This window comes from Xenopus laevis, chromosome 2L, assembly GCF_017654675.1.
Source record: "Xenopus laevis strain J_2021 chromosome 2L, Xenopus_laevis_v10.1, whole genome shotgun sequence".
In the NCBI taxonomy this organism is placed as follows: domain Eukaryota; kingdom Metazoa; phylum Chordata; class Amphibia; order Anura; family Pipidae; genus Xenopus; species Xenopus laevis.
This window is the reverse complement of record NC_054373.1, coordinates 120,832,625-120,859,921: the sequence shown is the minus strand read 5'-3', so window position 1 is coordinate 120,859,921 and position 27,297 is coordinate 120,832,625. Positions and strand designations below refer to the sequence as shown.

Here is a 27,297-nt window from a genome sequence, read left to right as displayed (position 1 = left end):
ACGTATGCCAAAAACAACCCAGTCAAGTGCCACAATGTTAGCTTTGTTCTGTAGGATCACACAGCAGCACATTTCATCTAATTCCTAGAACTGGCAGAGCAGGGCTATTCATGACCTTGATGTTTATTACTGAAACAAGTTAAAGAGACACTATCATACATATTATATATGTAAACAATCGAATTGTAAAATGTGTAGAGAAATGTTGCAGAACCAATTATTATTTGTCTTTGAAAGTGCAATTGACTTGAATGCATGCATAGGAAATTCAATTCCCGGCAGTGATGGTATATTGTATCGACTGCACTTCAGCCCTGTAAAATGAAAAAAAAAAATAATTATTACAACAGAGCATCATAGATATGATTTCAAAGAGAAGCTCACAGATAAGCAATAATCAAATCATTGATTCTCTGCATTCTATTTGCAAAACTGTTATGAGAAAAGTATAAAATTAAAGCAACACTAAGAAACATGATATTACTTACCCAAATGAACATCAGTTTATGGTGTGTATATAAAATATTAATAAAAATTGTCATTTTTCAGCTTGATGGGGTTGACCCTATACTCATCAAGGTGTATATTTTAATTAATAATGCCATTGTGTCTGGGTACTGGGACAGTTGTTGCTTCTGTGCCAAAGCAAAGTAATGTAAGCTGCATCCTCCTCATCCTTGTAACTGCCATCCACATGCCCAGCTCTCATTACCCACTGAAAAAATACAGGAGTGGCTGGCTGGCTGGCACAGACAATAATGCAATGCAACTGGAGGGATTTTAATAAATATTGTTTGCTTCTCAGCTCACATATTGAGTTTGTAATATGTAGTTAGGTACCTTGTTGTCCATGGATGTTCCATTTTCATCATTTGTACCATACCACGCTTTCAAACAAAAACATTATGCTATACAGAAATTGTCCAAAAAAAGGAAGCTATAATGTAAAAAGCAAATGCCCACCTTAAAGACTATTATTCTAGAATTGATTACTTACAACTCGTTTCCCCATCTTAAGTAGAATAAAAGTAGTTTGAATAAAGAACTGGCCCCTGCAGCCAACAAACCAAATTGCTCAGCTCAGTGTGTGAGATGTTGTTTATCAGAAACTAGTCCTCAGCTAACACTTGTGTCCCACACATACATCCACTCCCCTGTATATTCTAGTGACCTCAGGAGTCAAACAACTCATATCATAAAATACTTCTTTGAAGTGCTGAATTTCAGTTGCCAATATACAGACAATTCAATGTTCCGGATCTCACGCCAGCAGCAGCAGCAGCGTGCAACATGACAACATTGCAGAGGCTGGAAGCTCACCTGATGCCATTAGGCTAAAGTATGACCGTTTTGTGTTGTTTTAAAGGGAGGGATTACATATCATAATTGAAATGATTGATTTATATTTGTGCCATTGCCCATTGTCTTTTATTGTTCCTTTTAGGCCGTTTCTCAATTATCAGAGGATGTATTATGTATTTATACAAATGCTGTCAAGTGGTCCAGCCTGGCTGGGAATTGTTCTCCTCATTACAGTCAGTCTTCTCCCTGATGTCCTCAGGAAAATAATATGCAGGCAGCTGTGGCCCACGGCAACAGAAAGGATCCAGGTAACGGTTTCTTCTCATTTTGCTATAGTTAAAAGGCAGTGGTGTAATCAATATGAGCACTAAAATTAGTCTCACAGTGTAGTGTGGAAAAGTTATTGCTATGATATTACAATCCATATATGAATAAGTAACACGTCTAAAGGAAAGAAGAGGTTGTACCCTAATCTCATTCTGTATGTCTCCTTCCTGAGAAGTGAACTTTGCTCTATCTACTGTATCTATCTATCTATCTATCTATCTATCTATCTATCTATCTATCTATCTATCTATCTATCTATCTATCTATCTATCTATCTACTGTATCTATCTATCTATCTATCTATCTATCTATCTATCTATCTATCTATCTATCTGTCTGTCTGTCTGTCTGTCTGTCTGTCTGTCTGTCTGTCTATCTATCTATCTATCTATCTATCTATCTATCTACTGTATCTATCTATCTATCTATCTATCTATCTATCTATCTATCTATCTGTCTGTCTGTCTGTCTGTCTGTCTATCATCTTCCTGTCTATCATCTGTCTGGTAAAGATGGCTGATAATCTAAACTGTCTATCGATCTGTCTATCATCTTCCTGTCTATCATCTGTCTGGTAAAGATGGCTGAGAATCTAAACTGGGAGAAGCAGTGTGTATAAAATAAATTATTTGCCATATAGTCAGGAAACCTATAAACGAGAATAAATGTTACCATAATGGTAGGTGCCTAAATGTCCTTTCATCTGCCAATATAGCATACATTGTATATCTGCACAGATCATACTTTTCAGTATTATATTCACTGCTACCCAGATCAACCCGTTGTCTCAGTAGCTGAATAGATTTTGTTTCTGCTTCTTGCCTAAATGTGCTACAATAAGTCACTCTATTCTATGTATAATGTAACAAGATTGTATTTGATAAAAGAGGGAAAAAGCTCTACCCACAAGACAGAAGTAGACTGTACTGATTTCAGATCAGATTCCCATCCTTTATCCGGAAACCCATTATCTAGAAAGCTCCAAATTACGGGAAGGCTGTCTCCCATAGACTCCATTTTATCCAAATAATCCAAATTTTTTAAAACTATTCCTCTTTTCTCTGTAATAACCAAACAGTGCCTTGGGCTTGATCCAAGCCAAAATATAATTAATCCTTATTAGAAACAACAACATTCTATTAGGTTTATTTAATGTTTACATGATTTTCAAGTAGTCTTAAGGTATGGAGATCCAAATTTCAGAAAGATCCATTATCCAGAAAGCCCCAGGCCCTGAGCATTCTGGATAGCAGGTCCCATACCTGTTCCAATTTGCTAAGATCATTTGATAGGCCTGTTATTTTTAATATAGTGTATAGTTTTCCTTTAAGTAGAAAAGTATCTGAAGTTGTTATACTACATTATACAAATTGAGCAACTGGGATATTATACATAAATTCTGATTAATGCTTCTAAAATAGAGCTTTTTATAATGCACTAATATGCCTTAGCTGTAGTATTAATCAGATATCATCCTTGTGTTTCTTTCTCCCTTTTCCTTTTGCTGTCTTCCAACCTGCTTTGCATAAATAACTGCTACCTTACTTACATATTAATGATGCACGTGGGTACCTGCTGCCACCTGCTGGGGAACTCACAGACTAAACAACCGTGCCTTTCTGTTGAACAGTCAACCATCTTTATGCTCACTCAGACCTCGAGCAATATAACTTTCTAATGGACCTCAAGGTGATTTTCTTTTTTCTGACTTTTGCATGATCAAGAATTCTTCTTTGGTCAAATCATTTCAACAGGCATTTCATCTCTATTTTCTTCATTTCCTGCTTTCTTTTTTATGAAAGGAGACATTCCATCATTCATTCACTCGAATCACTTATGCACTTTTCACTCATGGGTTAAAAGACCTAATGGATGTTACATGCCAGGATTTTCTCCATTTTGGATTTGTCTTATTTTAATCAGTTCTCCTTTTAATCAAATGGTTATACGAATAAAGTTCTATCATTGTAAGTGTTTTACTATATTGTATCTGCTAACTTGTTTTTCGTTTTGATGAGGGACAAATTGCTGTGTGTGTTATCCAAATAATCCATATTTTTAAAAATGATTTCCTTTTTATCTGTAATAATAAAATAGTACCTTGTACTTGATCCCAACTAACATATAATGAATCCTTATTGAGGCAAAACAGTCCTATTGGGTTGATTTAATGTTTACATGATTTTTTAAGCAGACTTAAAGTATGATCCAAATTACACAAAGATCCCTTATCCAGAAAACCCTAGGTCCCAAGCATTCTGGATAACAGGTCCCATACCGGTATACTGTATATAGGCAAAACAAATCTACAATTTGCACACCAGATTATTGTGCTTCTGCATGTAAGATGCAGACAGTTAATACACTTTTGGGTAATTTGATTTCCTAAATATATATTTCCTATTGAACATCTTGCTTACCTTTGCAACTCTTTTAACATATGTTAATTAAATGACTTGCTTGTACCATGTAATATAATGCTTTCACTTAGCCGTCTGCATTCTGCCCATGATTCTGTTACCAGCATGCCTACTGAGAGTTATAGCAGTAACTGCTAGTTGAAACAAACCAGCGCTCATTAGGCTTCTGCAAGGATGGAATTGCCATTGGCTTAGCAAAATTACTGTGACCTTCTGCTCCTACTTCATTTCTGCACTGGTCTTGTTTGACCGTTCCAGATCAATCATAACTAAGGTTAATGCCTTTGCTTGGTTGCACCTATAATCGATAATATTTCCACTCTGTTCATTTTATGCTACTGTGTGGCCAATAATTTTACTCTTATGGGTAGGTCACTGTTTTGACAGCTGTACATTACCAGTATGTTTATTTTTTTCTTAAGGCTTGAGAGTATTATTTTTGTAATAAGTAGTAATAATGAGTAATCATTTTGGCTACACAGAACAGCAGCATCTTTGGAGGATTTATATACTTAACAAAGCCATGTCTTGTCTTTCTTTTTCGGAAATTATTTAGTAAATTAATTCGCTTGATGCTTGCTCCTATAAGCAGTGAAGCATATCATTAGTCTCAACAGCTGTACTAAAATGCTAGTGTTGTCTAAATCTGGGGGTCTAAGAATAGCTAGCACTGTGTGAGCACAGTCATGATAGAAAGTGAAACGTAACTATGAAAGGATGCTTTCTATAAAGAAAGTTATGGCAGGTAGTAATAAAAGGAGAAAGGGAGTTGTAGCATACCAGTGTTTACAGTTCTCTCACTAATTAAAATGGCCCTAAAGCCTGTAAACATTTAGCTATCACTTATAGTAGTTCTTTGAAATTGCCTTTTTTCGGGTATAACCCTTTCTCACTTGAGAAAGATTAGTAGTTGCGGCAGGCGTAACTTCGCCGCACTTCGCCAGGCGTAGTTTCGCCAGCGCTCCGCAAATTCACTAAAATCTGAAGTTGCGCTCAGGGGTAGCGTAAGGTTGCGAAGTTGCACTAGCGTTGATTAATTTGCATACGGCGCCAAATTCAAATTTCAATGGAGGAATACGTAAATCACTACAAATGCCTGGGAAACATCAAATTAAATTTTTTTTTTGCCCTACACATGTGCCCACTGTATAGTTAAGTTGCCATGAGTTAGGAAATGTAGGGGGGAAGGAGGGGAGCCCCAAAAAAATTTTCAATCTTTTTCAGCCTATCATCCATAATATAGAAAAAACGCCAACGTTTTTTGGGACTTAGAAAAAATTTGAACTTTTTTTGAAGCAATCCCTATCTACTCTATTGCGCTTCGCCTGGTCTGAGGTGGCGAAGGAAGTCTGGCGTAAAAGGTAGCGTTCAGTACAATGCGCGCATTAGTGAATTTGCGTACTTACGTCCGTTGCGCAAATTCGCCAGGCGTAAGGGTGCGAAGTAACACTAGCGAATTTACGCCAGCGTTCGTTAGTGAATTTGCATAGTAACGAAAATGACCAACGTTAGTGAATTGACGCTAGCGTTAGGTGCTTCGGCGCATAGTGAATTTGCCCCGTAGTGTTGACACTGCTAATAAATGAAACACTTGCAGTTTTGAAAATATTGCCTTGATGCTGTTTATTACTACTATATACATTATTCTGATTACATAGTTACATAGTTAAAGCGGGTTGAAAAAAGACAAAGACCATCAAGTTCAACCCCTCCAAATGAAAACCCAGCATCCATACACACACCCCTCCATACTTTCACATAAATTATATATACCCATACCTATACTAACTATACAGTTAATATCACAATAGCAAACACAGTTGTGTTCCAAATCATTCCACAGGGATTCAGTTAGGGGCATATTTATCAAGGGTTGAATTTCAGGTTTATGGGAGTTTCTAAAAACTCCCATCAACTCCCATCAACTCAAAATTAGAGAAAAAAACGACCAAGCAAAATTTATTAAAAAATTAGCATTTTTTATATTCAGGTGAATAAGATCAACCTGCAAACTCAAATCGAATTCGAATCAAATTTGATCGAATTTGATTCGAGTTTTTTCAAAAAAAATAAATTGATTTTCAAAAGTCCACCAAATGACTCCAAATTAAGCTAAGACACCAATTCGGCAGGTTTTAGATGGAGAATAGTCAAATTTGAATTCTTAAATAGACAGTACATGATAAATTTTTTTTGAAACTCAAATCCCTAGTCAAATTACACTAAAATAAACTTGAAATTTGAATTAAAAAATTCGAATTTTCAATTCCACCCTTGATAAATCTGCCGCTTAGAATAAAGTCAGGGTTCTCACATTTTTCCAGTCTTTGCAACCCAATTCTTTATGGACTTTAACCTGTGCACAGAGTCATTATCCTTCTGAAACAGGTAAGGTCCCTTCTCAAATTAATGCCCCAGAGAAGAAATTTGTTAAGGATGTTATTATGCGATCTACTTGTGTCTGTCTGGCCTAAATATCAAATTCCAATCATTAGAAGGCATGTACACCTTCTATTGGCCATATAGTGTATTGGTTTATACCAATAATTTGGCTGCTATAGTTTGTTCAATTAGGGCAAGACATTCAGCTAGTGAATACGTTTTATAAAGGCAAGCTAATTGCTGAAAATAATCACCATTTCTAGGTATGCTTAGTGAATATCTTAGTGTTGCCTCTCATCCTTGCAGAAGAAACAAAATTCAGCTTTACGTACAGTGCCGAACATTGAAGGGCCACTTTTGGAAGAATCTTCTGCTGCTGACAGATAAGTGCAGCAAATGCCTTACATAGGTACTGTACACTGGCCTGGCCTCTATAGATTCCTCTTTGGTGTGTGCTTGATCTCTTTGTATATATTTCATCCAAACTTCTTGCTGTGCTTTTATGTACATGTGTGTATGTATACAGTATATACTGTATCCATAATCAATTGGAATGCATACTTTCTGGCAGGCTATTATTTCTCCAACTTAATGTCTTAACAGTCTTGGCTTTTACTATTGAGTGTTGTTTTTAGATCTACCAGGCAGCTGTTATCTTGTGTTAGGGAGCTGCTGTCTGGTTACTAGGGATGTAGCGAACGTCGGAAAAAAAGTTCGCGAACATATTCGCGAACTTGCGCAAAAATGCGAGCGGTTCGCGAACGGTTCGCGAACCCCATAGACTTCAATGGGAAGGCGAACTTTAACATCTAAAAAAAAAATTTCTGGCCAGAAAAATGATTTTAAAGTTGTTTAAAGGGTGCAACGACCTGGACAGTGGCATGCCAGAGGGGGATCAAGGGCAAAAATGTATCTGAAAAATCTGCCTGTGTGTGCTTGGAAGAGATAGTGTAGGGGGAGAGCTGTTAGTGATTTCAGGGACAGATGATAGTAAGTTTGCTGGATAGTAATCTGCTTGATACTGCTCTGTATTGGAGGGACAGAAGTCTGCAGGGATTTGAGGGACATTTTAGCTTAGGTAGCTTTGCTGGCTAGTAATCTACTGTTCTCTTTAAACAACTGCCATACGTTGACCTTGTAGGCATTGTTTGCCCAGTTTTTTTGGACGCAGCCACTGAAGCACAGTTGCCAGAAAAAATATGCCATATAAATGCTGAAAATAGTAATTTTTCGCCATACGTTGACCTTGTAGACATTGTTTGCCCAGTTTTTTTGGTTGCAGCCACTGAAGCACAGTTGCCAGAAAAAATATGCCATATAAATGCTGAAAATAGTCATTTTTTGCCATACGTTGACCTTGTAGGCATTGTTTGCCCAGTTTTTTTGGTCGCAGCCACTGAAGCACAGTTGCCAGAAAAAATATGCCATATAAATGCTGAAAATAGTCATTTTTTGCCATATACGTTGAGTCAACGTATGGCAAAAAATGACTATTTTCAGCATTTATATGGCATATTTTTTCTGGCCTCTGTGCTTCAGTGGCTGCGGCCAAAAAAACTGGGCAAACAATGCCTACAAGGTCAACGTATACACTACTACAGCGGTGGATACGGATTACGTAAAATATATTATGGCTGCTTGAAAAAAGTCACTCCGGTGTTTTTTCTGGAGACGGTAATATTATGGATATTTAGACAGAATGTGAACAAGGTCACACAGCTAGATGGCGGGTTGAAGAAAACAGTGTGCAAATAATGCCTACAAGGTCAACGTATACACTACTACAGCGGTGGATACGGATTACGTAAAATATATGAATGCTGCTTGAAAAAAAGTAACTCAAGTGGTTTTTCTAGAGACGATAATATTATCAATATTTAGACAAAATGTGAACAAGCTCACACAGCTAGATGGCGGGTTGAAGAAAACACTGTGTAAATAATGCCTACAAGGTCAACGTATACACTACTACAGCGGTGGATACGGATTACGTAAAATATATTATGGCTGCTTGAAAAAAGTCACTCCGGTGTTTTTTCTGGAGACGGTAATATTATGGATATTTAGACAGAATGTGAACAAGGTCACACAGCTAGATGGCAGTTGGTTGAATAACACACTGGGCAAAAAATGCCTACAGGGCAAATAATGCCTAAAAGGTCAACTTATACACTACTACAGCGGTAGTAAAATAAAAAAAGTAAAATAAAAAAAAAATGAATATTAAAAAAAAAAAATTAAAGTTGGTGCTGCTGAACTACTAGGAGCAGCAGATTAGCACACCAGTCCCACTCCCCAACACTGCTAGACTAATAGCACTGGGCTCTTATAGTAGTAGTAGTAGTAGTAGTAAAACAACAAAAAAATAAATAAAAGCAGTCCTTACAAGGACTACTGTTATTGCAGCAGTCAGCAGATGAGATCAGAAGCAGGACAGCTGCCCACAGCAGCTACATACAGAGCACTGCAGTAGAAGGTAGATTACTAGCCAGCAAAGCTACCTAAGCTTAAATGTCCCTCAAACCCCTGCAGACTTCTGTCCCTCCAATAACAGAGCAGTATCAAAACGATTACTAGCCAGCAAACTTTCAACTGTCCCTGAAATCACTAACAGGCAGCAGCTCTCTCCCTACACTATCTCTTCAGCACACACAGGCAGAGTGAAAAAACGCTGCAGGGCTTCGGTTTTTATAGGGAAGGGGAGTGGTCCAGGGGAGAGCTTCCTGATTGGCTGCCATGTACCTGCTGGTCTGGGGTGAGAGGGCAAAAAAAAGCGCCAACAATGGCGAACCCAAAATGCGAGCGGTTCGCGAACACCCGCGAACAGTTCACGACATCTCTACTGGTTACCCTCCCATTGTTCTTTTGTTAGGCTGCTGGGCGGGGGGGGAGGGAAGGTGGGTGATATCACTTCAACTTGCAGTACAGCAGTAAAGAGTGACTAAAGTTTATCAGAACACAAGTCACATGACTGGGGGCAGCTGGGGAACTGACAATATGCTAGCCCCATGTCAGATTTCAAAATTGAATCTGCTCTTTTGAAAAATGGATTTCAGTGCAGAATTCTGCTGGAGCAGCACTATTAACTGATGCGTTTTTTTAAAAAAAAAAAAACAAAACATGTTTTCCCATGACAGTATTCATTTAAAGTTTTTGAGTTGTAATGACACAGTTTCTCTGGTGCTATACTCACTTTTTTTAAAAATGTTATAAAATAAATTATATATTATAAAAGCACATGCCTGAGAAGTATTCAGTGTGTGCAGCTAATTGTATCGGATGTTATGTCAAGCTAATGTTGCACATTGTAGGTTATTTGATGCTATGCTGTCTTTAAAAAGTAACTGCAGCTGAATTTCCAAAGGTATTGTTGATCAATAGCCATTCATTACTATAGGAATGGACCTGAGTAATCCACTGGCCATTGCTGTCTTTAGTGATTCATTGTTGTCAATGGTAACTAATCGACAACGTCTTGAGAATTATTGATCCTGAGTGGCATAAGTCCTATACAGCACCTCTATTCCCACCAAACAGTGGGTACTGACACAACAAATGCATCGGTAAGGCAGTTCTACAGTTAGTAAACTGTATTTGTACAGAGCACTCCTGAGCTGAATATAACACCTAGGGAAATAGCCCATCAAAACGATTTGTCAGTTCGTGTTGACATTGACGTGTCTTCTTGGATAGATAATATGGCACAAGCAAATATATATATATATATATATATATATATATATATATATATATATATATATATATATATATATATATATATATATATATTATATATATATATATAGTATTATTTAAATAGTTATTTAATTAGTTTTTATCTGATTTTCAGTCAATGGAGAAAAAAATGCTAATTAAATACACATACAGAAATGCAAAGTATAGAAAACAGAAGGTAATTGCATTATCTCTCATTCACCCATTCACTCACATGCACACACACACACATGTTCTACACCAACGCTCAGGTGTTACGATCCAATACATGTACATACATGATCCAATACATGTCTTTCTGTGGATCTAAAATAATCTGAATGTTCCGATTCATTTAATGCTTCATGGGTAAATTGTTCAATAATCTTGGATGGAACATCCTTACAATTTATCTATCCCAATCATCCTCTTTCTTTCCACTTTTCCAACAACTTAACCATATATCGCTTAATGGAAGTTTTTTTCTTATTACAGGTATCTGCTGTTTAACTCATCTGCGTCTTTATTTCTAACATTTTTACCAAAAGTCCTTACTTCTATAAGTAAACTGTATCAAAAGTATAATACATTTACAGAGAGATTAGCCTGCATGCAAAGGCATAAAACAAGATGAATGCTGATCTAGATGTTAGTTGAGAGGTAGAATTGTAATATTTTATTAAATATATAGGTAGTTTGAATTTTGGAAAATTGTATTAGGGGCCTATGTGGGCCACATCAACTCCAAATGAGATTTTCTAAACCCGTCATTAGATATCTGACTAATCCTGACCCAGGTATCAGTCAGCTTGGCCCTCAACACAATCCAATAAACTACTGGTTCAGTCTGCAGAGGGTTTAGAGTCAGTAACTAATATCAGACTGTGAAAATTCATTGAAGATTCATTGAAGGTTTAATTCTTGCTCTTGATCAGTTAGGAGGCAAGTTATACATATTATGTAAAGTGTTGTTGTATTAAATTTAGTTGGTGCTGCACTTTAATATCATACAGTATATGTGCCCTGCATTTCCCAACCTTTCCCATAACTTGTGTTTTCTCTTTTCAGGATGTTTCCATGAAGTCCAAGGAGGTTTCTGAGTTTACCCCTCTTGCCACAATGCAAAGCCCAACCTACCAAAGCAACGACTTCAACAGTGCTACATCCAGCAGGTCTAATTCTCTTTCTAAAAAAGTGATGCTCACTCACTGGCAAAACAATGATTATTTAAAGCCCCCCTACCTTTTTGGCTATTCCAACACAAGCTATAATTCCAACGCAGGCTCTTACCTCTGCAGGTCAGGGCTGGAAACATCTGTGTGACAGATCACCACTGCAAGCCTTTAGAACTCTATTTTTAAGTATATTTGAATTAGTAGAGGATGCAGCAAATCGATTGTGTAATAGAACTTCTGCCTCTTGGACTCATTCAGCTGCCTGACTATGAGAGAGGATTCGGCTCTCTTGGCCTTGGCCTCTATTTTTAAGCACTGCAGCAAAGAACAATCTCCACAGTCTGGTACTGTGGGACTGATAGCACTATAGATTCTCTATTCCCTACCCAGAGATTTTATGGGTTGATAGTCATGTCCGCTTTAGTTTTTTTTTTTTTAAATAATTCTGTATTGTATCTGTGATCGATTTGTTTGTCTAAGTTAAGAGTGCAGAGTGGAATGCACTAGTCATCTAACTAAAGCTCATGCTTTCTTTTTTTCTCTCTCTTTTTTTCTGTCGGTCACCAAAGAAGCTGGTGTTGCATTTGTGCACATTTTTTTTCCAGAAATACTGGCTAGCAGTCATTGTAAGTCGCCAAATGGGTTTATTTTGTACTTCTAGTACTCCCCATAGTAGAGATAGATTTCTAGTGCATGTGTTATGTGTCTATGTGTCTTGCAGCCCATGTATTGTCAGCAGCTCTGTTCAATAAGTCCCTTTCAGAACTGAATGCATTGGTTTCAGTACTTAATACATTATGGAATAGGCCCAAGTGATGTCCTTACATGTCAACATGTTTAAATTTGTATATGTTTCAGCCGTCAGGTTTTTTTCACATATTTATTACAGAAAGACTGTTACAAAACCAAAACAGTTCACAATATCGCTGGGCTATAGGAGCTGCTGATTCTAGTGTGTATGAATTATGTATTTTTCCAAACAATATCAGAACCCTAGATTTGCAGTCCAATTCCTTAACCCATTGTTAATGCTAATGTGTAGCAGTCCTGTTTGAAAAATGTAGCGCTCACAATGTTCTCTGGATGTCATTCTTGTTGTGTAGGTTCTTCTGTATCCCTTTCTCTCATAGTTCTTTAGTATTTACAGTCACTACTAAATATACTATTAGGGTCTGGCCACACAAGCAGATTCAGGGAGATTAGTCGCCCCAGCACCAGAATGCGCTATATTTAAAATAATATTGATAATTATTGTTTATTTTATATTTTAACTTTCACTGTCAATTCTCTAATAACAGACTGAAACCCATCAGAATTACATGTAGTGAATCACAGCAAGGTTCTATTAGCCAAACTGCCTTTAAGCTACTCCCAGCCCAGTGCTGTTTACCCATCATGCACCCAGTGATGAGAAGAGAGGGAGATTTTTTGTAAGTCGTGTTGAGTTTGGTGTGAGCCTTCAATAGACTGGAGTTAAAAATGTAAATAGTAGTCCAGCCTATTGAAGGATTATGCAGCCCCCAGCCCAATGTGACTGACAGAACCCGTGTGCCAGAAAAGGCTACTTTGAATATCAGAAAAGGCAAGTAGCCCTGGGATTGAGGGCATTTTAGGGGTTAAAAAGAAATACTGTGGTTTATTACAACCAATACTGATCGTGTCTGTTATAGAAACAGATCAGTATCACATTAACTATTTCCAGTTGTGTTTAGAAGCTCCATTGTTTTAACATTCGCCTGCATTGAAAGAAGATCTAAAATGTGATATTATTTAAATTTAATTTCAGTCCATCGTAACTTTCCTACTGTAAAAGTGATGTGTGTTACTCCCACAAAACCTGAGAGCTTTTAACAAGTGTATTATATATATAATATATAATACACTTGTATATATAGTGTATTATATTTTTCGAATATATATTACAGAAACCTGCATTTCTAATTATTAGGACGTGTAAAGGGCAAAGTACATTTAAAATGAATAGCACAACTTATTATTTTTCTAATCAAATGTTGAAGCCTCTTTGAAGTGTAGTAGGCACAAAATATTTTCCAGAGCTTTAGTCTGCAGGCTAATCATTCGAGTACACACCAGTGTTCTGATTTGAAATTCCAATCCTTCGCGTTTGATGCAAATAAAATGGGAATAAATGTAATTAGCCTGGAAACAAGTTACAGATCTGCATGTAACCATTTACCCTAAATTCAAAAATAATTCCAAATCATATAACATCTAAAATCAAATCAACTTAAAATCAAATCCTTAGTAAACATAATAATAATAAATATAATTTAAACTGTAGTTTACATTATCTCATTACTCTTACTTTTTTCACTCTGCTGGTAGTGTTTATAAAGGTGTGTAAAAGCAAATGCACTTCATCACCACTTTAACCGTGTAATATCATATGTATTTAAATAGATGTGTAATATATTTTGTCGTATGTGTAGTTAAGTGTACACGGGAATGCCATCCCATATATGGAGACCCAATAAGCTCCAAATTAGGGGAAGGCCCTCTCCCTAATAGTCCATTTTAAGCAAATTGTTCTAATTTATTTAAATCTTTTCATTTTTCTTTGTAATAATTAAACAGTACTTTGTACTTGATCCTAACTAACTAATAAATTAGTGGCACAACAGTCCCATTGGGTTTATTTAATGGTTAAATGTTTTGATTCCAAATATTAAATCCCATACTTACATTGTCATGTAAAAGAGCTTGAAAAAAAGTTATATAAAAACCAGCACCTGCCTGTTGCACAGCATTTATGCCACTTTTAAGTCCAGAAGGTCTTCTCCACCCGAACTTGTCCTGTAAGAGCAAATTCAATTTAGAACCCAAAAACATTTGTAAGTACTACCAATATATACTATATATATATATATATATATATATATATATATATATATATATATATATATATATAAAGAATGCCCGCACTCTCCTTGTATAAAGATTAAATCGCTCTGGGTGCTGTGCTTAATTGAACTAGCACTGTTCAATTGCCATTTATTGAATTTAAGGCTTCATATCAGTTAACATCAACGTTTCGATTCATGGACTAGAGTATGAAGATGTATTGCCATAATAAATTAGTTTAAACATTTAAAACCTCATTACCCCTCCTGAGTGACCTTATTTTCCCTCACCTCTCACAGCTAGACACTGCTATAAGGTTATAGGGGAAGCCACTTCTAAGATGTTAATGAATAAGTAGAAATACTTTAACGTCTATCTAGGAAACAATTAAAAGAACAGTATTCATTCAATTCCCCTTGTGAAAATGTGCCTAATTTCTTAATCCAAAAAGTTTCCCGTTGCAGCAATAGATGAACGATCACCACCCCTTTTATGCATTGGGATGTGGTCAATTGCTATGAATTTAGGGGGCACTTTAACTATGGGTCAAATATCGAGGGTTAATTAACCCTCGATATTCGACCATCGAAGTTAAATCCTTCGACTTTGAATATCGATAACGATTTTCCTTCGACCACAAATTGCTAGGAAAGCCTATGAGGATCTTCCCGATAGGCTAACATTGGTGCTCGGTAGGTTTTAGGTGGCGAAGTAGTTGGTTGAAGTTTTTTTTAAAGAGACAGCACTTTGACTATCGAATGGTCGAACGATTTTTAGTTCGAATCGTTCGATTCAAAGTCGTAGTCGAAGGTCGAAGTAGCCAAAAAACACCTTCGAAATGCAAAGTTTTTTTCCTTCTAATCCTTCACTCGAGCTAAGTAAATGTGCCCCTAAAAGTTGGTAGTCTGTGTCCTGCCTCTAAAAAATGCTTGGCTACAGGTCTAGTTGTTTTTTGATCCCTAAAAGCTATTTTTATAGCTTATCTATGTGCATCCATACGTAGCCTTAAAGATAAATCCGTTTTACCCACATAAGATAGTCCACATGGACATGTGATTAAATAATTTACATGTGTCACTGTACAAGTTATGTAGTGACGAATCTTATATCTATGTCCTGTACGTGGGTGGACAGAGCTCGTCCCTGGGATCATGTGACGCCATGAAAGGCAGGAGGGGCACTTAAAACATCCCAACTTTTTATTTGGTAACCAAGATTGGATGGTCCTGGGCCTGGTACAACTGTACCCCCTGTGCCCCCCTTATGACGACCCTGCATGTAGCAACAGACTATTGAGAGGGGGATATTTCTGAAAAAAAATTTCAGCTTCTATTCGGTTTTTATTTTCATGATCGTTTCCCTTCAGATATAAGTGCAATGCTGTACAAACTTTGCAGTCCCACATTACACCTTGGGAAGTTGTTTCTGATTTTTTACCCCATTAAAGACCAATAGGCCTAAATCTTTCCATTTTATGGACCAGGGTATTTTATGTTTAGTGTTTTATAAACCACAGAGTTTGCAATGGAATGTTGTGATGCTGTGTCTGTATTGCCCTCCCATTTTATGTTTATACAGAAATTACCATAATTTTTCCTGTACTGGGTTTGAAACCAATTTGTTTTTTTGTGAAGCACTTTATATTGGGAAATCTGGAAGAATACCTGCCTTTCCAATGGAATGTATGATCACTGGGGCCACAGGGTGATCTGCACAAGATTACAACATGAAAGTAGATTTCTCTTTGAAAGTGAAGGGGCGAAGCCATAATGTCTCCCTTATAAATGATAGAATGAAATTTCTTTGTGTGTATGTCAAAAGATTTATACAGTATGTACTCTATGTACCCATATGTATGTTTGCATTGCTAGCTGCCTGTACAGTGTAAATTGATATCTCACTGGTTTTTTTTCTGGAAAACTCCAACAAATAGAGATGTCCTGTAACATGGAGATACAAAGGCAGTATTGGCCAGTAACTTTCAGTCATCGCTTTTTGCATTTGAATCACCATGTTTATTTCTCAGTTGTTAACTTGACATTTTGCCCTGCAGCATTTATCACTGCTGTGTATCACTCTTCACTTGCCCAAGAGTTCAGTTGAATAATGTTACTTTATCTCTCATTCCTCCATTCATTCATAGTAATATTCAGTACTACTCATGAATGCAGCAGCATGGAAGAACCTGTGTTGGGGCTGGCACCTTACTTAATGTTATGATTAGTTATGTTCTGTCTTTATAAGTCACCACTGTGCTGTGAAGCTAGAGCTGTCTTAGCTACTATTTGCTTCTCAGCTGAAAAGTGTCTGTGTGAGTAGGATAAGTGACATCTACATCGAAAAAAAAGCATCAATAGACCCACCTGTAAGCACAGTCCTTTTTGTACAGACTGTTTTCCATTTTATCCTTGTTCCTTTTTCTCAAAACGTTAATTCTGTGTAGAGCGAGGTTAATAAAGAGATGAACTTGACAATCCACTTGCTCTGTGTTCATGCACTGATGTCAATCAAATGGCAGTTTTAAAGAAAGGCAGAATGTTTTTCTTGCACTACAGAAGATCTCAGGGATGATTAAACATGTCCAGTGAATGTATTACTTAGCAGCAGTGCCCACATTGAGTCAGCTAAATACAAGCCAACGCCGACATACAAGTGGCTTGCTTTCAGTATTGTTGGGGGCACTTGGCATCCAAAGCAAGCAGAAGATAATATAAAGAGGATTATTTACTAAAATCAAAATTTATCTAATTATTTCAATTAAAAAAACATGACTAAACTCCCATACCTGATTTTACCTTATTTATTATAAAAAAAAAAGCTTGATTTAATCGGTTTGGGTAAAAACTCAATAAAATCGACTGAAAACCAGAATCAGGGTTTTTTCTTGAATAGCTCTATTTTTTCTGTCTTTTTCCCGCAAAGCCCAATTTTTTTTACATTTTTTTTATTTTTGCCCAAAAAGACTGAAATTAATTCCAATGCAGAACCACAGAAACTTCAAAATAGCATAATGACCTCTGCCATTGACTTACGTATGCCACTGAGCCTGGACATCAACATTCCAAAAGTGGTTGGTTTGCAAATGTTCTCTACCAGTTGAGACATGTATCTGGCTTCTTGTAATCCCATATTGAACCCTATGATTGATTACTGAACAATTACACATCAGTCCATACGAGACCTGTGCAATTTTGCTTTCAACATTTGCATTTGCAAGGGAATCCCATTGGTTCTTATTGTAACAACTACACACTAGTAAATGTTTGTCTGAAAATTGTTGGAAACAATCATCGTAATATACAATATCCACAATCTTTCACTGAATCTTAGCCATATGTTTGTAAACTGTCCTTGGTTAAAATGCACCACTGATTATTGTGTAGTTGTGAGACATGAAAAAGTTATTTTGTTCGATAATTATGGATGCTGTTCCTTCCAAATATTCCTACATTTACTCTACACCCATAACTTCTTCTGTTTTTCCTTTCTTCCTTTTATATTTCTTCCTTGGCTTGTTTCAGCCATGTTATTCCAGACTAGCTGATATTATTTTAACTATTATTTATCTTCATTTCCTTTAGTGGTTTGGGTTTAAGACGATGGAAATGACTTTCAGAAGCTCTCGTGTTACACGGATTGTTTTTGTCTGGATGGATGATTTCATGATATCTGATGGTTTGACTCCCAACCTGCTGTATTTTACTTAGAAATTCAGCAGAAATCTATCTGCAGCTCTTGTCAGTTTTACACAGTACATTTTTTGTAACAGGGTAGTGTAATGTATTAAATATAATACATTTATTAAATTGTGTTTTTGACATGAACATGTTTGTATTTACTAGATACTCTCAACTCTAGTCCTGACTGTTTATCTAAAAAGCAACAGCGGTGTATCTAAGTGGTATATCAATGGTGTGTATATTTATGACTCCACCCACTAAACAACCTATGGTTTCACCTTAAAGGAACAGTAACAACAAAAAATGAAAGTGCTTAAAAGGACAATAATGTATAATGTTGCCCTGCACTGGTAAAACTGATGTTTGCTATAGAAACACAACTATAGTTTATATAAACAAGCTGCTGTGTAGCCATGGGGGCAGCCATTCAAGCACAGGACACTCAGTAGATAAGATACGTTCTGAAGAACCCCATTGTATACTACAGAGCTTATCTGTTATCTGCTGTGTATCCTGTGCCTTTTCTCCTTTTTCAGCTTTGCATGGCTGTCCCCTGACTACCAGCAGTTTGTTTATATGAACTATAGTAGTCTTTCTGAAGCAAACACACTAGTTTTACCAGTGCAGGGCAACAGTACGATATTTTCATTACTTTAAAACACTTTAATTTTCTGGTGTTACTGTTCCTTTAAGCCCTGAGAGTGCGGATTCCTTTCCTGTCGATCTATGGATTCATCCTGAACTGCACCCAGGCCAGCATAACCAGTGACGTGTATGTCGGCTTTGTACTATATATATATATATATATATATATATATATATATATATATATATATATATATATATATATATATATATATATATATAGGCATTATCCCTAAATCTCACCCTCACTCACTTTCATTAGATTAGGGAAACCAGTTTTGTAGTTTTGCCACAACTCATGTAGGCCTACATACAATTGTTATATATTATATATAATTAACTATAATGGTCCCACAGTCTCCTACCATGACTTCAGTTAGCAAAAGCCCCATTTTCAGACCACTAGTAGTTCAACACAATATTTGATCTATTCTCTCCCATTTTCACACTTTTCATTTGCTTCTTTATTTCTGTTCCTCTTCGAAAATAAGATCGCCTGCATGGCTTAAAAGAACACCACTTTTCTTCTTACACTGATTTTTTAATTCACTGCATCACTCCTTGCATTGACTTGCTGGTAATATTCTGGAGTATAACTTATAAAAGAATCCACCAAGTTTAATGCTCACTGAACTGCTCTGAAGGAAAAAAACAACTGCTAAAAAAAAAAAAAAATGTGTAACTATGCCAGGTTCCTTTACTCATCAATAAAGTTTGTATTTGCCTGACTGGTAGTTATGGTATTGTAACCCTGTTGTAACAATGGTGTGATGCGTGCCACTTTGTCTTTACTTTGGATCTAAATGTCTCCAACTATAAATTCAATAACCTCCCCCATCGCATCTTTAAAATAATGCATCTCAGCACTGACAGATCCCGAGGTCTAGAAACCTTTGAGTCAAATCACCTACAGAAGGTAGAATTTAAATATCTTATTGGTTTCTACAAGTTACTGCAGCTCAGCAAACCTTGGGTCTTTTATACGCTTGGCACTTCACCTTGCTTTTGTAAATCAGCTCTACTTATTACAGAGAGCATTTTTTTTTCTTTAAAACGAAAAGGCATTCACATAGATAATCATTTGGAGAAAAGCAAACATGATATTTTTACGTATCAGTTTGAACGCTTGTTAATCAGAGAAGATATTCTTTTCTAATTGTTTTCACTAAGATATTGTATTTGGGAAACTACAGCTACCGACATGCTGTTGTCAGTATGACTGTCAAGTAGTAAATGTTTTACATCCCAACAGATAAAAACTATGCTTGAAGTGTATGCTATTAAAAAGTTAGGATGGTAAAAGAAATTAGAGGGACTTTTTTTGGGGGTTTTTTTGCAGGAAATATGCCAAATCATGTTGCCAGTCATGTCACGGGGTTTGTGCCAAATAGGCATTTATGCTATAGAATTTCCAGGAAAGCCTCTGGAATTCTGACTAGTAATCACCCTTCTGCACAACAACCCTTCATCCCCCACATGTGAAGTATCATGAAATTGTAACCAAAGTGGAAATGTTATGGGAAAACATTAATATATGGAAGGATCTGCAGTATATGAGTTCAGAAAGAGAGGCATGGGCAAGAAATAAAAAGCTAATACAGGTAGCCCAGCCGTGGGTGTGTTATAGAAGGTATATATATGTGATAAAGGTGTATGCTGTTTACAGTGTGCTTTTTGCAAGCCAGTATTTGGGGAACAACTCAGAGCAACTCCCAGTCTCTGTATTACCTTTGATTCTTCTCACATTCATAGTGAATGAATACCAGCCAGACAGTTGGGGAAAGATCACACGTTGAATATTTGTCAATCGACAAATGATCAGGATCACAGATGCTTCTTGCAAACAAATGAACTTCTTTATTAACTCCAAGGCAGTTTATCATCTGGTAACATCAGCAATAATTCACTTAGATGGCTTATGAAGCATAACATAGAACAGCTTCTGAATCACAAGAAAGCACTTAGGTTTAACCTAACAGTTGTGAACACAACCCTCCCTAGTGATTCTGTATCAGTATAGGCGATCCTCATGGTGGAATCTTGCTGCCAGGCACCCTAGCTGGTCCTCAGTTCACTAAATTGTGTCCCTACACTAGTAGCTTAAACGGGTGGTTCACCTTTAAGTTGACTTTATGTTATAGAATGGCTAATTCTTAGCAACTTTTCAATTCGTCTTTTTTTCATTTTTATGGTTTTTCATTTATTTGCCTTTTTCTTCTAACTCTTTCCAGCTTTCAAATAGGGGACACTGACCTCTTCTAAAAAAACAAATGCTCTGTAAGGCTACAAATATATTGTTATTGCTATTTGTATCACTCATGTTTCTATTTAGGCCCCCTCCTATTCATATGCCAGTCTCTTATTCAAACGTATGCATGATTGCTAGGGTGATTTGGACCCTAGCAACCAACCAGATTTCTGAAATTGCAAACTGGAGAGCTTCTGAATAAAAAGCTAAATAACTCAAAAACCACAAATAAAAATTGAAAACCAATTGCAAATTGTCTCAAAATATCATTCTCTACATCATACTAAAAGTTAATATAAAGGTGACAACCCCTTTAATCACTGCAGGGTCCTAACTCCATTGAACTCGTCGGAGCAAAGAGCTGCTCATCTGCCTTCCCTGAGCCTACCTTTCGCTCCTAGAGCGACTACAACCTGAAACTTATTGCAACTAGCTAAATCTTAACTAGGCCTGTCACCTACTCAGACCCTGGTCCTGTATCCACCTCCCTGGTGAGACAAAGTCCCATTAAAAGACCCTATCCCACTTCTCATACTCCTGGGACTTGCATTTCATCATACTGTATGTGAGTAGGACTGTCCCTTTGGGTATGTCTTTTTAAATTAAATGGGAAAATATAATCTGAGAATTAGTGAACGAGACTTTGGGCCCCTAGGGACTATAGACTGCAGGGCATTAGACAGGGGCGAAACTACAGAGGAAGCAGACCCTGTGGCTGCAGGGGGGGCCTAGGAGGTATAAGGGCCCCATGAGGGCTTAATTCATATACAATTTCAATAGATATTGGTAAAACAAGTCAACCTTTAGAAATTTTGGGGGCCTGAAAAATAATTTGTGTGGGGCCCAGTAATATCTAGTTATGCCACTGGAATTAGGTACAACTTGTAGTAGTACTCACTAGCAAGTGTCCAGTCCCTGGAGTACAAGGGAACCGTTTGAGTGTCTACACTGGTAAATGACACCCACTGTAGTAACCCTTTCTACTATTCTTGTTGGAGTCTCTGGCTTCTCTATTAGCAATCTGCAGTCTAACTCTCATCAAACCCTCAGGTTCTCTAAGTGGAGTCCAAAGAGACAGAACCACATTCAGGGTCGGACTGGGCTGGCGGGACACCATGAAAAAACCTGGTGGGCCACCGGCTCTTGTGGGCCCGGGCGGGCCAGATCCGCATCCATATCTCAGTTCCGGTGGCTTCTTTCCTGCCGAGACCTCCCTTTTCAGGCGGTCGCGGCAAAAACATAGTGCGTGCACGGCAGCACGCACAAGCGCAAGAGCGTGGAGGTGCAGCGGAGGGGGGACCTGGAACAGCAGCCCCGGTGGGCCCCCAGGCCGACCCTGACCACATTGTGACTCTCTTAAAGATTAGGACACCTGACACCCTTGGCCAATAAGAGAACTGTCAGGAAAAGTGTAACTCTAAATAGCCCCCTCCCAACTCTGAACAGACCCAGCCCTGGGCTGCATTAACCCTTCTAGAGGCTATGTAATGTGCAGAAAGGGTGCCCAGGTGTACAAGGGACATACCTCCTAACAAATAAGAAAGAGGGACAAAAAGTTGACCACGCCCACTTGATGACCACAACCCGCATAGGTCACACCCGTTTAACAAAAACACACCCCTTTTTAGACAGAAATTTCCCCTGCAGTGTGCAATGCTCTGTGACATGTACTGTACATGATTTAATGACAGCAGCAGCACAGCACAGAGAACACAAGTTTGGAGAACACACGGAGCAGAACTGCAGTAGTGCATTATGCATCTCCTCTTCTGGAGCATTAGGATCATGATGTCACGGTCTAAGGGGTATATTTATCAAAGAGTGAAGTCAGCGCCGATTCTGGGGCTGCTGCCGCCCCCCTCCGCGCTTAAAAATTAGCGTCGGAGCGGGTTTCAGGGGGCAGTATCGCTAGTGCATTGAGCGCAATAGCGCTCTTTGCACTAGCGGAGCCGAATTTCCGGGTTAAAACCCGGAAGTTCGGCTCTTAAAGTTACAAGAGGCCACTTTTTGCTGCCCCTTGTAACTGGCCGATCGCTGCCGTCTGTGGCGCGGGTTTCACCCTGCCTCATGGCAGAAGCGGCCCTGAGTGAAGTTAGAGATCGCCATAGTCCGCTAGAGTGAAATTCCGCCACTCTCCATTTCAAAGGTTTGATAAATACTTTCACCCATTGATAAATACTCTTTTAAAAATACCATAGAAATGGAGAGTGGTGGAATTTCACTCTAGTGGTCTGTGGCGATCTCTAACTTCACTCTTTGATAAATATACCCCATAGTCTCTTCTCGCGAGACAATGTTAACTTTTGGTAAGCGCAGCGTAAAAAAATGGAAGAGCCGAAAGAGCCACAGTGAAGTGGGACATTAAGTTCACAATCTGGGACAGCGGGATAGGTTGTTGAAAGCGGGACTGTCCCGCAAAAAGCAGGACAGTTGGGGGGGGTATGTAGGGGAAGCCACTTGTCAGGTTTTAAACTGGACTGAATAGCACGGTTTTTGAAGGGGTAGTCCATTTTTATACTTTCTGCCCAGTTCTCAACCTTCTGAAAACCAGGCAGAAATCAACTTGATTAGATCTGAGTTATACAATAGCCCCACCCCAATGTAATCACACTTACCCCATCATAGCTCCATCCACAATATCAGTGACCCACTCTCTTTGCTCTGTTTTATTTAGAGACCTACCTCCTACACATACACTAAGATTCAAAACAAGCCCTTACATTTCAAGTACACAGAGGCTCAAACAGCTCCCCCACAGGCCTGCCAAGTATTGACATCACATTCAGGGGACTATTTATTATGCTGTGTAAAAATTGGTGGAAAACCGGTGCAAACAGTAAGCAATCAGATCTTTGCGTTTGTTTTCTAACTTGTAGGTAACTGTCGAAATCTAATTGCTGATCACCGGTGATGTTTTCCTCCAATTTTTACACAGCATGATAAATAGGCCCCTCAATGTATCAGTGCTGTATTTGCACAAATTATAGCCCAGCACCTGCAGTCCTTACTTCCATGTCCTGAAACATATAAAGACTTCTTCAATACCAGAGGTGACCTGCGGTTTGCCCCTGGTTGGGAGGGTTTGGGTTGAATTTTGGGTGAGCATTGTGGGTAAGGGTTGGGTGTAGGTCAGACCGTCAGACAGGGGAAGTACTCTGCTTCTGAATAGTCTTGGAACCAGAGGTGTGTACAGAGCAAGATGACTTGGGTACGGGATGGGCACGGGTCCTACAATACCAACATTTCGTGAGTTAGGGTTAGGTGCTGGATAAAGCTTGTGGATTAGGGTCAGGTGTGAATTTAGTTTTTCCTGACCAAAACAAGATATATAGTTGTGGGAGCACTTACCAGTATCACAAGTGTCTCCCATGTGCATCACATCCACCGCGATACCAGCAGTTACACGTAGAAGCTTCTGAGGAAGCCACGAAACGCGTTAAGCATGCAGCCTATGGGATGATAAAGGCAATATTTTTAATGATGATGGAATAAATGTCACTTTTTAAACGGACTTCGATCTCTTTAGTGCTTGATTTTTGGATTGTTCTATCTGACCAAAACAAACTTCACTATCCTTCTGTGCCATGAAAGTTAGGAAAGCAAAAGTAAAGACTAGCAAATAGAAAATCCATGGTTATCACTGTGAAACGATATTGCAAGTTACACCCATCCTCAACAGTAACATGGCACCCTGTTAATAAATCGACTACAGATGGTCTTCACCCAACCAATACAAGAAAAAAACAGGTGTAACAGGTAAGAATGTTAGTAAATGAGACCTGGTACAATTTGTAGGTTTCCCATGGGCTCAGCACTGAGAGAATGAGCTGCTGCTGCTGCTGCTGCTGTTGTATATTGTGTGGGAACACGGGGCACCTGGGCAGCTGAACAACAACACCAATAGCAGCAGCAGCAGAAAGTTCAAGGGAGATTGATGGGACCGGAAGTGAGTCACGTGCTGATTTCTCGGGTTCGAACATCGCGCTATACAAAACTTCCCCAGCAGGTGGCGATAAAGTTACTGCAGCTCCATCAGTCCGCAGAGTTTAACCACTTGGTGCCTATGCACCTCCTCTCCCATTCCCACACCTCCGCTAATCTGAATGGCCGGATTGTCTTTGCAGTCAACCGGTATTCACAGCCGGACACGAACGCCTGAGCATCTGGGAAATGGGGAATGTATGAGCCGGTGTCCTACGGTCTGGACTCTGAGACTCTGAGAAGCGCTGCAGGCAGGGTCGGTCAGTGGCAGGTGGAGTATAGACACCTGCAGTCCAGGTACATCCCAGGAGAGCGGGGAATGCAGTGGCAGCTCCAGGGGCAGCACACAGGACCGAGACTGCCCATAGCTGCTGACTGGTAGCCTGAGTGCCAGCTCTTTAGCCCAGAGTCTCTCTCATACCATCACTTTCTGCTGGCTGTGAATAGTCAGTACAAAACTGAACTCCTGTTAGTGTCTGCGTGGATTCTACACATCAAAGCCAGTAAGTTTCTCATATGCTGTTATGTAGAATATTATTAAAAGTGAGCTATATCCATTATATATACTGTTATGTAGAATATTATTAGAAGTGAGCTATATCCATTATATATGCTGTTATGTAGAATATTACTAGAACTGTGCTATATCCATTATATATGCTGTTATGTAGAATATTACTAGAACTGTGCTATATCCATTATATATGCTGTTATGTAGAATATTACTAGAACTGTGCTATATCCATTATATATGCTGTTATGTAGAATATTATTAGAAGTGTGCTATATCCATTACATAGCAAGGGCTCAAGTTTTATTATAAGAATTTTTTTTTTGAGGTTATAGTTTTTCCAATCAATAACACTAGTAATATCTTTCAATTCTGAATGTGAAAATCATTGTTCATGCAAAGAAGTAGAATTAGTGTTAAATTTCGTATAATTTAATAGGTAAACGGTAACAGTAACAAGTTATAGGCTGTGCTTATGCTCTGGGCGCATGATAGATATGAAATTCTGTGACACAACTGAGTTGACACCGTGGAACAAGTGTTGGCACAGTGTGCTGCACATTTACACTACAAGAACGGTCTAACAAATAATATTTAATTGTCAATTTGTTTTCTTAGTCATTTCTGTAACTTGTTATAACTGTTACATCAAAAGGGGGAGCACTGGCCACATATTTTTACATAGAAATGAAATGTGGCTTTCCAGTATGCTTTAAATATGTCCGTGGTTTTATTATTATTGGTAAATATAATCTCTTTTGAAGACTGTTATTGGTCTATCCCTTTTTATTTATTGCACTGCTGGTTGTGACTGTAATGCAGTGACCTGTTTGGTGAATTGTTATGCTTTTCTCTACAAGTGAACCCTTGGGCTAACAGTTCCCACTCTATAGTGACAGTACCCACTGCACTGAACCACCAAACACAGGTAAGACGCAATATGCTGCTTTCCATCTGCATTTAGTGCATTGCCATGGGTACTGTCACTATAGGGTGGAATAGTGTCAACTTTTACATTCCCCTGCAGTGGGGGAAAAAAAGCCACCAAACAAAACAATTGCTTTTAACTTTGAAGACTGAGGGTTTTGCTGAAACAGAAATACTGATAGTCCCAAACAAATACTGTTTTCAATTGCAACAACTTTAAAAAAAACATTTAAAATGTTAAATCAATGTATATTAAATTTGAAGCTATTTAGAATAACATATTTTTTAACTTTCATGATGCAAAAAATAAAATTTTTGGTTTGAGTTTCTCTTTAATATATTCTAGCTTATGTATCTAGTGTGTGCTGCAGTCGGCTAAATCTTTGTTTGCTAGTGCCAGCAGATCACTTTAGTCTTACATCAGATATACACACTCTGCTGTATTTGTTCTCCGTTATGGAGCCTAGTGTCCTCCTCTAAATACCTCAGAACTCACCCCCCCCCCCCCCGTATTTCTTGTAAATGCAAATAAATGTATCATCTATAATCAGGTCAATTATTTAACAGATGTAATATATAATATTCTATGTCTCGCAACAAAGTGTCCCTGGATATTACATTTAGATTTTGGCAATTCTGTAACAGTTTGAAAGCACATGTGTATCCGATATTACTGCCTGATATAAGACTTTCAAAAAAAAAGAAAAACATTCCAGCCAATCTCCCCAGTGACAGGGTGGTGGGCTTCTGTCATCAGAGGACATACTGTACTAATATAGTAATAAGTTATTACTCTCACACAGTATAACTCTCACACTCTCACATAGTATCCTACAGATATAATTGATTTCACAAAGCTAAAATCCTCCAAACAACAGGAGGGTCAGTCTCTGAATCGCCCTGGACATGTATGGATTAATAATTAATAGGGAGTAACCTTGACTTCTCTTGTTTGTAAAAACTCATCCAAATCCTTCTTAATACTACTCTACCTGCCAGAGCAACCTCTGTGGTTCCATATTGTCATTGGTTCCACAGGAAAGTGAACTTTGTTCCAAACAAAGATGTACACGTTCTCTCCCTTCTGCTTTTTATCCCTTTCTCTCTCCACTCGCTGCCCTGT

General features: G+C 38.1%; 2 protein-coding genes and 1 long non-coding RNA gene across 12 annotated transcripts in view; 2 read left to right on the top strand and 1 right to left on the bottom strand.

Moving 5' to 3' along the window:
- LOC108708455 (phospholipid-transporting ATPase IH) overlaps positions 1–18,006 on the top strand; it is a 97,864-nt gene extending 79,858 nt beyond the window's left edge. For 2 of the 7 annotated variants that reach the window (XM_041582391.1, XM_041582390.1), the window contains 3 exons: positions 1,445–1,610; positions 3,230–3,318; positions 11,214–11,300. In XM_041582391.1, coding sequence (XP_041438325.1) covers positions 1,445–1,610; positions 3,230–3,307 — 244 coding nt within the window. In that variant the 3' untranslated portion in view covers positions 3,308–3,318; positions 11,214–11,300. The other 5 variants (XM_018247182.2, XM_018247183.2, XM_041582388.1 and 2 more) reach the window with 4 other exon arrangements.
- Positions 14,023–24,836, bottom strand: LOC121400024. The gene is made up of 3 exons (XR_005965490.1): positions 24,535–24,836; positions 24,104–24,204; positions 14,023–14,134 (listed from the first exon to the last, which is right to left on the bottom strand). It is a non-coding gene; the product is annotated as an uncharacterized LOC121400024 (long non-coding RNA).
- LOC108708454 (guanine nucleotide exchange factor DBS) overlaps positions 24,833–27,297 on the top strand; it is a 140,518-nt gene continuing 138,053 nt past the window's right edge. For 3 of the 4 annotated variants that reach the window (XM_018247178.2, XM_018247175.2, XM_018247180.2), the window contains exon 1: positions 24,833–25,239. The gene's annotated coding sequence lies outside the window, so the exon portion shown is untranslated. The remainder of the gene's footprint in view (positions 25,240–27,297) is intronic. The other variant, XM_018247172.2, reaches the window with a different exon arrangement.